Source organism: Haemaphysalis longicornis, unplaced genomic scaffold (genome assembly GCF_048455015.1).
Source record: "Haemaphysalis longicornis isolate Haplotype H1 unplaced genomic scaffold, Haemaphysalis longicornis Haplotype H1 scaffold_8, whole genome shotgun sequence".
Lineage (NCBI taxonomy): Eukaryota > Metazoa > Arthropoda > Arachnida > Ixodida > Ixodidae > Haemaphysalis > Haemaphysalis longicornis.
Window position 1 is genome coordinate 104590664 of NW_027526445.1, and position 10951 is coordinate 104601614.

At 45.0% G+C, this 10951-nt stretch overlaps 1 protein-coding gene across 1 annotated transcript in view; it reads right to left on the reverse strand.

Annotated features, from left to right (window-relative positions):
• Nucleotides 1-10951, reverse strand: part of LOC144148416 (uncharacterized) — a 29211-nt gene that overhangs the window by 1916 nt on the left and 16344 nt on the right. Inside the window, exons 2-4 of the mRNA XM_077679952.1 lie at nucleotides 10263-10400; nucleotides 6395-6594; nucleotides 3003-3064 (exon numbers count right to left, since the gene is read on the reverse strand). Coding sequence (XP_077536078.1) covers nucleotides 3003-3064; nucleotides 6395-6594; nucleotides 10263-10400 — 400 coding nt within the window. The remainder of the gene's footprint in view (nucleotides 1-3002; nucleotides 3065-6394; nucleotides 6595-10262; nucleotides 10401-10951) is intronic.

Here is a 10951-nt window from a genome sequence, read left to right on the forward strand (position 1 = left end):
GTACAGGCTCAAAAGTATAAAAATGCATTGAACTTCCACCATCAGAACTGCAAGATGATGACAATTTTTTTTTGTTTTTCATCTAAGAGAGTGGAGGAAAGGAACGGACAAATAAGCACATTACTCATTGGTTACACTAGTTCATATGTACATTTTTGATGTCTTGTTCGAAAGACTGTGAACAGGATTATTGGGAGTGGGGGCACATCTAAGTGCTCTCCCTTTTGGTCTCGCTATTAGGTAACGTACGCATTCCGTGGCTCTGCCTTAGGGGGGAGATGGGTCTTTAAGGCCGAAAAACGATCAAAAAATAGTTTTCTGAAAAATAGAATTTTGAGCATCCACGGCCATTATTTTTCTATCAGTCTGCAAATTTCCTCATCAATAGGTACCATACTTTATTGTAAATAGCATTTTAAAGTGCACTCTACAGCTCAGTTCACACAGAATGCGATGGTAAAACGGCGCTTTGCTTGCAATGCGAAGCTAGCATTTCGCCCTCGGATCTCTTGGCGCCCACAGATGGTATAAGTGTAATTTCTTTCGCTTCTGATACCTAAGTGTGTGGAGACTACAATGTTGGCAACAAATGTTTCAAATGAAGGCTTTGGAAAATTATTATTGTGCTCACTTTACACCACCTGTGAGCCATTTCTGGCAAAGCGTGGGAGGAGTGAAGTTCAGTGTGTTGCAAAATGGCCGAAAAAAGCTATATCAAAAAAGTTCTTCCAACGTTGTATTCTTCAGTCATTTGTCTGCCTAGGTACGGAGTAATCACCATTCTATATGGCATGGTTATAATTGTGACCCAAAATCGTTAATCACCTAAAAAATTACCATGCAAAAAGTCTAATTGCCAATTCAAAACCAGCACAAAGAACGCCATAATACTGTACAGATTAATTAAAATTTGTTAGCAAATAAAATATCACTAAATGGTACCAGTCTACCCGCTTAATTAGGGCCATGAAGAGGAAATACAGCTTCGTTCAGTTTGAAAGAAATAGTAGCCTTTGGGAAGTCACTCAACTTGATTCCAGCCATAGAAGACTTCTTTTAACAAGAACAAAAAAAAACAAAACACGAGAAGCAACGAGAAATTTTCGAATTGCACACAGCAGAGATAGCATATCAGCAGGAGCGACATGGTACGAGCCAGTGCTACAGACGCAGTCAACTCTTTGCGGTCCGCTGTCGGACCATACCCAACAATGCAAAATGGCCGTAGCCGGTCGTTGTCGGGATATGCCTGGCATGGGTGTTCAAGGTTAAATTTCGTGGTGTTATTCACTGCGCCGTGCCCGCATCCTTTGTAAACATCATGCGCCATCTCTTGAGGGATAATTGAACTTTGTTTAAGTTCTCCTAATTGTGCACCAGGGTGCAACACAATGTTCAGCACAGGCCTTCTGGATTACGGAGCGTTCTCAGGCACACGCTGTTTGCTGAGAAGCATGGCCGATGATGACTTCAGTGAGGAAGATAATTACGCACCTCCATCAATCAGGCAGTGATTACAGCGATTCGACAGAAGGAGCGAGTGTTGAGGACCACGACGGCAGTGGAGACAGCTCTGGGCGGATCACTACTCTGCGAGTGATGCATTTTGTCGAGAGACAGTAAATCGGTGGCGAAATTTTTTTCCACGCATCTAGAGGTTTGCATTGTCAATAGTTTTATTTGCAGGTGGGCACAGCTGCAGAATCGTGCAGAGAAAGAGCAGCAAAACCTGCACTGTCGTCAAGAGCCAAGAAGAGGGGCATGTAACCATGTATGGAGTGCGAGGAAAGGCTGCTTGGTACAAACCATTTTATCTACAAGCTCCCATATCGAAGCAGCAAGGACAAGCTATTTGTAGTGATGGAAAAAGAAAAACAGGCAGGAGGGAAGCTAATTTTCTGCAAAACCTGCGGTATAAACCCTGGCCTGCACCCAGGAGAATATTTCGAGCGATTTCACACGGTGCTCAAACTTCAATAAAGAAGTTGCAAGCAGCGTCGTCATATTCATAGGCTTCGGGCGTGACGTAGGCCGTGCCGCATTTGCTTGTATTTGTAGATGTAAACATTGAATAACTTCCTTATTTTTGCACCGATCCTGATAATTCTTTTTGCGTCTGTATCTAAACGACACGAAGAACCCATGTAGGGCCAGAAAATTACCTGTAAGAAAAGCGTTGCAGGGGTCCTTTAAAGCTTGGAAGTTACTGCAGTGCTTACACAACCTGCAACACGGCTACAGTGACGACGAAAAAGCATATTTCACTGGAAGAGGGTGCGACACCCTTTTTTTTACATCGGCGAGCTTTCGTGACAGGTGTTCTGCACTTCTGGGTCAAACTACGCTCTTCAGGCAGTGACTTCACTACGAAGTGGAAACCATTAGGCACAGCAGTCCTGGAAAAGCCAGCTCACAGGCACAGAGTGAATGCACGCAAGTAACCATGCGCAATTGAGATCCAGCCACAAAATCAGCAAAACTACAGCCATTGAGAGTGACTGGTTGTGCTAGCACATCTCTTGAGAATAACTTGGCACACTTGTCGGATGGTAACTGCTCAGAATTTGCTGGTAGCTGACGGCTACTTCTGCGAGAAATTCCTCTCGACACAAAAGGCAAAGCCATCCCTACGGGAAGTGGGGGTCGAAATGGTTACGTAAGAAGACTGACCCAAGGTAAGTGGGTTTCATAACTTTGCACTGCTTTGCACCAAGAGTGGCCCTCCTCTCGCACCTAAATGAAAGCATCAGCGGACCTTTTCTTCTCGAACACACCTAGCCGCATTGGGCACACAAATTTTCAATACCCGAGACGCACCTGCTTCCTTCTCGATTTAAAATTTGAAAAATGAACGACGAAAACTAAAATTCCCGCCAAAACTGAAGTTAGCGTAAATATAACCGGCACAAGCCACCCATTATTAAAAGCTGGCAAACTGGTACAGCGCACCAAGAGTCAAAAATAATGTACCTGCCATGAATAAGCATACATGGTTTTCTTACCGATGTTCTCCAAGACCATTTTTATGCTGTCTGCCTTGGGGACTAGGACGACCGCGCCATCCCTGCGAAATAGAACAGAGAACTTTGACCCAGCACGCTCACGGACTTCTAGAGATGTGTGAAAACTTTGGGACAGGAGACACTACTAAAAACTGGATTCGAACTGAATACTTTTTAATGCGAATAGTAAAAATTAGCTGGGAACCGAATTGAACATTTTTAAATGTGTACGTTTCCTTTAGTGCATAGGAGCTTATACAAAAAAGGAAGATACCTTAGGCAGTCAGGACTTAACAAAAAAGCTGAGCAATTATTACTAGGGCTTTAGAAGAAAATTATAATTATATAAAAGACTAAGACAAGGTGGCGAAGCAGTGAAACAGAAATTTGTCAGACGCAGAAATTTGGGTTCCTCAACCTGCTGCGACAACAGCAAGTATATCTGACTAGCTCCAATAAATAGAGCCATTAAGCATAGCAGTGGCTGGTATGACCAGTACTTTTACTGCAAGCACTGCCTACAAGCAATAACTCTCGGTTCCTTACTCGTGCCGGTATAGTAGCCGACAGTTTTTTCGGACTCCAAAAATTTGGACTTGCTGGATATTCCGGACTTTCTCGAGAAATCGCCAGTTGTCCCATGGGAGTAATGGCTCGCGGATTTTTGGGACTGCTCCTTTATTCGGACAATTTTTCGTTCCCCTCCAGGTTCAAAAAATCGTTCGGTTACCGTATACTGACAGGAAACTTTTGAGCCTATCAATTTTTCTCAAGTAGCACTTCACTTCAGCTAACACACATCAGGATGAGAATAAACTTGTTTCATGCAAGGCTTATGCTTATTAAGCTCCCTTACACAGCTTCGGCGTTCTGCACAAAAGCCAACCCAACGGAGCATGCTGGTGCGGTGAAGCTTGAAAGTTTGCAAGTTGTGCGGCAGAGCCAACTTTGACGCTTTATTATTAGCAAATATTGAATATCAAAAAATTTGAAATACCGTAATTACCCGATTCTAACGCACCCCCGATTCTAACACGCACTTGATTTTCCTGGCAAAAAAACCGAAAAAACTTGCACCACCGATTGAAACGCGCACGGAACTTCGTGAGCAAGAAAAACGAATGCGAGAGAAACCGGCGATTTATTTCTTGAAGTGATTTCACTCATCTCACTCCTCGTCGCTCTCCGCTGACCACAACATCTCGACCTCGGTGCCGTCAAGCGCATTCGCGATGCCAGACTTCTGAACGAACGTTCAACCATGGTCAATGGGATCGTGGCCCACGCCTCGCACGGCCATCTCGCGAGCTTCTGCAGGGGCACACGCTTCAGCCGACCCCTCGTTTTGAACGCGAGAGAGCCGCTGCTGCCATTGCTGTTATCAAGCGCGCAAGTGGAACGATTTGACGATTTGTGTGAACGCCGATAGAAAAGCCTAGGCGCCTATGCTTCCTGCGTCCGAAAAATCGTTGCTAAAAGCTTTGGCGCCATCTTGAGATGGCGATGGCGATGGGTGGGACGAAATTTCCGCTGTTTCGTCAGTTTCAGTTTCGTATCCGATTCTAACGCGCATGCGATTTTTCGACCTATTTTTCCGGAAAAAAAGTGCGCGTTAGAATCGGGTAAATACGGTACTTTAAATGCTGAAACTAATCTGCAAATGGGATCAAATAGCAAACGATACTCGCGGAGTATCTGAATGTTTGTACACATCTAGAGATTTGCCGTTTACTTCTCTTTTGCCCGACTAACACCAGGTGCTATGCAAGAAAGTTGTCAGAGCTTCAATGTGAATAATTTGATGACACCAGCAGGACACTGGCTGCACCACGAAGCTTGACTCCGACAAGATTTTCGGGCTTGGGCCTAATGTAACTGCTGGAAAGCTTCGTAGCAGGGATTACTGCTGGGCTCCAATCTGGCCATAAAGTTTTTGATCGAGATGCAATGGGCATCACCTTTTAGGAATGGGCCTAGACTAGGCCTGGGCCTAAAAAATCAGCCCGTACAGCAGTACGCACCCTTAATAATACCTAGACAGTTTGCTAACACGAGGAGCAGATTCTTCCCTACCATTTTTTTTCACCGAGTGGCTCCACTAACTGTTTCATGGTCACACCTGTACCGGAACACGGCATAATCTGTTACATTTCAGTGCGACTATGTTTGTGCCCTTAAAATTCTCCACTGCAACACCAAAGCACAGCATTCACAATGGTGTGTAACCGTCCCCTTCAGCTTTTGGTGAATAAACAGATGCTGCAAGTACACACAGGGGGTTGGAGTGGCCCTCCCCCCTCAACTCTGGCTATTCCTCACGGTGAGTGAAATTTTGGGAGACTGAGATGCTTGCCAGCGTGATGCATCGAAAATGGTGAAGTGCACTGGCAGAGAATATTGTGAGCTTTGTGAAAAGGCAACTTAGCAGCTTTATGGAGTGTTTCATCATTTCCAACAGCACAAGTTGAGCTCCCAGATGACTTGTATATTTTACCAGTATATCTCAAAGGAACCATGCAACAAAACACAAGTTTGGTTCATTTGAAAGATTGCGTCGCTAGAATCACACTGACCCCACTTTTAAAGTAAACTTTGCTCGAATAAGCTACATAATTAAGAAAAAAGGGATTGGCCGTGCAACCCACCAGCTCACTGAAATTTGTGACCAACAGAACATGAGTCAATATCATCATCATCATCACGAGCCTATCTACGCCCACTGCAGGGCAAAGGCCTCTCCCATTATTCTCCAATTACCTCGGTCTTGTGTGAACATGAGTAGTACACCATGTTCGCCAGTACACCATGTACGCCAGTAGTACACCAGTAGTACACACTCGGAGAACATGAGTAGTACACCACAAACAGTGTCCAAAAAAAAAAATTTCAGCACCCATGTAGTCGTTGAACACCAACAATGGGATTCTTTGATTTGCAGTTTTAAACTGTGCAAGACTCCCCAATCGGATCACATTTTGTGGCACATGCAACTTTACGTTGCAAACGAAAGTCCTTGGACTGTCAGGGATATGCAAGATCGATAAATTCAAGAAGGCAATTGACTCTAAAGCTCAAAATAAATGCCCATTCACTTGAAGAAACACAAAAGAACCTCATGGCCACCAAAACAGTACGCTTAATAAACTATGTAGGAAAGGAAGCCCCTAATTCTCATTGTTGCGAATTGAAATTGTGAGAAATGTCCGCCATTCCATTTCGAAGGCTCCGCCGACACAAGATTTCTGCCAAAACGAACCCTTTTTGGGCATCTGTTCCCTCAAGACAAAGATGACGAAGAAGACGAAGACGAAGAGGAAGACAAAGAAGATGAAGACGGAGAAGAAGATGAAGAAGAAGCAGACAAAGAAGACGAGGAGGTGGAGGAGACCCACCGCTTGTGCTTGTCTGCAGCACCCAGGCTGCAGAGGCAGACGAGGGAGTTGTTGAGGAGGTCCAGGGAGAGGACGCGGTAGTCGGATAGCCGCCCCTCGATCAGCCGCTTCTCAGCAGCGCACTGGCACTTCCGCACTAGCTCTGGAAGGGGAACCTCCACTTGGGCCGGTGGCTCCTCCGCCAGGAAGTCGCACACCACCTGCGTCCAATAGAAACAAAGAAATAAAGGAGTCTTGCACATCGGCCAAAGCAAGCATTCATTTTTGCTGCAATGTATTCCAACCAAGTCAAGGTGTCATACTTTCCTTTTACGGTGTTGCCCCAAAAGTATGTCTGTCAGTATTTTGTTTCGCACTGGCAACAGGAAGTGCATCAATTTCACTTTTGTGCCACCAGCAAGCGCGTTGCTTCTAATCACTGCGGTCACAGCTCACACAGAGATCTTTCAAACGATCGTGCATGAGCACTATCCGTAGCTAGAAACCACCGCATCTGCATTTTAAAAGACACAGCCCAAGCACTGTACGATTCGGCTCGGCACCCGCGAAGCTGTGACAACGTGTGTCTCTTTCTACGACTCCTCCTTCATCGTCACCTGCTACTCTGTCAGTTCATCCTTTAGGCCCAAATTCACTCCGATAAACTGCGATCACTTTTCATCACGCGCAGGCTGCAAAAAATTCCATGTACACGCTTACGTACCAGGTGAGGCTGAAGCTTTTTACTCAGGAAAGCTAGAGAAAACATCTTTCTTTATCGCTGCCATTAAATATTTTTGTCACGTTTAAAGGTAAACTGATTCTCTAAATTTTTTTTTGTTGAGAAGGCTTAGGATTGGCCTAGAAAATTTTGATGAAGACTGTACCTATAACACGAAAGTTAGTACGTTGACTTTGGCTACAGCAAATGGTGAACCATTCTTTCGTGTTCCCTTGTTTACCATTCAGCTTCATAAATCGTGCCACGATACTGCTCGAGGACCACTGTCCACACTTGCTCTGTCTTTGTCTGAATTTGCTCCTCGCTTACATTTCTTACGGTTGATAGTAATCGTTCGTGAAAGACTAGGTACGCTTGACAAACAGTGGAAATGTTGCTTATGCCAGTTGGCCAGTGTCGCGCCAAGCAAGCCGAACACAGCCAAATGCTGTGCAGCCTCAGCCAGCATATAGTGAGCATGGTTTGCACAGGTGCTTTATGTTTTCGTGTACTACCATGCTTAGTGCTACAAAATGAATATGCATTAAAGTTGAGCGCACATAGCTCGTTCTGCAAGCTTGCAAGCCCTGCCTAACTTGCGTTTGCTTTTGACGGCCTCAGCCAATCGCAGAGCTGCCCATAATAAGTCATAGGTTCTACAGTCTACGCTCGTTACAGCGGATCCGGCAAATATGGACTTTCGGTTACAACAGACCATTTCTGTTGGCTTGTCTCGTCCCCATGCATTTTAAATGGAGTCCACTCCGCTCATAACGGACCCGGCTAGAGCAGAGTATACGCTACAACAGACTAAATTTTAGGTGAAAATTATTTCGACTGAATGTTTATAGCGGACTTCTGCGGGGCTGGCACCCGATATGGTTTTTTTTGTTTATTTTGGCGAGAAAACTGTTATGTCTGGCAACATTGCTGGCAGCCGGGTCGTTGGCGCAGCCAAGCCAAGCCAGTGCCAGTGGCTCTTTTTTTTTTTGTGCGACCAGCGGCATAAGCGGCAGGGTAGCCGATGTCACTGTCGGATAAATTAAGCGTAATTAACACTGTCGAACATGGGGAAAAACAGGACGACATCACCAGAAGTACAGGCCTGTCTAAGTAGACGGTCCGCTCTACCGTCAAGAACAAGGCCGCTGCCGATAAACGCGACTCCGGTGAGATTGAAAACAGGGCTATCGAATACTCAAAGTTGTGCATCCGGAGGTGAGTCTGCCCTCGTCAGTTTTTTTATGTAATAAAAAACTCGGGTTCAGTGAAGTTCGGTCTTTATTATTCCCACATATGCATCGTTCCCGTTCCGTTCGGTGAAAAAGGTAAGGAATGCCTCAAGTAGGGGGGTTGTTTCCCATCCATTGTGTGCAATCTGCCGGTAACCGTGCGCAGTCCAACTGGTCTAACTTCCAATTTCACAGCTGTCTGTTATCAGATTATTTCATTACAGCTGTTTCAATGACCAGACTAAATCGTTAAAAATGTGGAAGCTGCCTCGGGGGAACTTCAGGCAGTGATCCGGTTTGATTGACGAACGGTTTCGGGAAAACCTGCCTTGTCATGGAGGGATTTAAAAGAGCCTAGCTAATTCAGATGGCCACGACTGATGTTTTATAGCTGGTTAATAATTGCGCCTAGTTATATTCTTGCTTCATTTGCTCAGCTTATTGTGCGTCTTTACACGCTTGACCGCATGTGCTAGGCCTTCTGCAAGTGCTGGTGCTAAGCTTTGGAAACGGTGTTTACGCGATTCTTTGCCCTCGCGGGAACACTGTGCAGAGGTGCTGCAGGCGTGTAGAAAGAACAAAGTGTATGTACTATGCATATGCAATATTGTCAAAGTACCCACTTTAGGGCTCATACACCCCCCCTATCCCGGCCTCCCCCCCCCCGTCGGATACTGCATACTTCGGCTACAGCGGACATTTTTTCCCGGATTCAGAGGGTCCGTTGTAACGGGCGTAGACTGTAGTGCCGGAAACGAGCTAGTGGGTCACATGGCCATTCTCGTTTTTCCTAATTATGCAGCTTATTTTAGTGAAGCTTCCGTTAAAAGTTGTGTCAGTGTTATTCTAACGAGGCAATCTTTCATATGAACCAAAGTTGAATTTTGTCTTCATGGCCTCGTTAAACGAAAATTCTGCGGGTTCATAAAATCACAGAAGTGTGGACATTCAAATCCCCACACGCATGAAGAAAGCATGAAATGTAAACGAAAAGGAACACGAAAAAAAAAAAAGAAACTATGAAGCAGGCACCATGTCCACGAAAATTCCCATTACATGACAAATATTCCAGACATTGCTCTCCTCAGCTCAGCGTACGGGGCAAGAGAGATGTTTAACAGCATTTGCACAATTGCAAAGAGCTATCACTCGGCTACTGCCCCAATTTTTATGCAGTTTGCAGTAAATTTGGACAGCTGACAAAGCAGAGGAACTGCCATGAGAAAATTTTCATTCACGGCCAGGGTTTCTTTTCTTTTTTTTTTCCAGGCACGCTGCACAATGTTTTAACTCGAACCACCCATCAAGTCTTTTTGTTATGCGCAATTTTTAAGTTTACTTGCAAGAGATCAAGGACAGTTCAAAAATTTTCTTAGGGTATTTAATTCTGCTTATGTGCTTTTGAGGCAAAATCTTGACAATGCATATCAAAGACCTCCTTGCTGCAACATCGTGTTTGTGTATATTTCTTTGCTGTCACCTTTCAACAGGAACTACTGGAGAAAAAAATGGCACTACAGCTTTCCTTCCAGTTGGAGCAAAATCTAGATATCACAAAATTCGACAGCCCCTCCTCCACAGCAGAGTGCAGGGCACAGAGTGTTGGAGCAGAAGTACCATCTATTCTTACGTGACCATCTCTCTATACGCTCACTTAGTGCCATCATTCCCTCAAAATACATTCACCATGCGCCATTCAAACAACTAGCATTTCTACCATGTGAAGAATAGTGAGCTAAATCATGTGTGATCAAATGGCGCTCCGCAGGGACCGCAACTGGCCCCAGTGATGTTACTGCGTTGAAAATTTATGCGGTGTTCGCCAAAACAGCTGTCGTAATTTGTAAAACGCAGGAACTGGCTGGCAGGAATAGATGCGGAGATTTCTCGTGAATGTCCAAAGATGAAGGGTAACGTGATCGAGGGTGAAGCTCACCTGCAGCCCCTCCAGGAAGGGTGTCACGTGACTAGCAAGGAAATGCAAGCTGCTTGCGCTCTCAGGAGAAGCCGCCTCCAGCCCCAGGACGGACAGCACGTTGAAGCCCCGCAGGGCATACACAGCCTCCAGAAAGCTCTGGATCCACGGTACGCAAAAGAAAAGGGCGGGGGAGAAAAAAAAAAGAAGGAACTGTTATTAGATCAATACAGCAGGCGGCAAGAAATTCTGCCAAGTTGATGTGGATACACACGAGCAGTGTAGAATAAATGACGAACAGCACAAAGGACAGTGTTAAGGACAGTGTTTATGTGCTACTCTTATATTCATTTTTCATCAATTTGTGTTCTTTTTACGACATCAACATTGGCTCATGCACTTTCTTACTCTTTTGTCAGCTTTGTTTTTTATTTCAAGCCCGTAGCTTTAAGGATTTCATCTAAATGCAACATCACTCCCCTTGCCCGCTGTCTCCTGCTCCACCAAAACGGTTCAACAAGACAGCGGGGCAACATGGTTCCAAATGCACACTTTCTGTATCTCTCTTATCTCTCCATAGGGTTATTTATCTGCAGCATTCAAGCATTGTTTCTTTTGTTTTGTCCTTCCTTGTGTTCGCTTTTGAAATGTCCATACACATATAACAGCCAAACAACAGTTTTATGCAACCAAATCTTACCACATTTCCC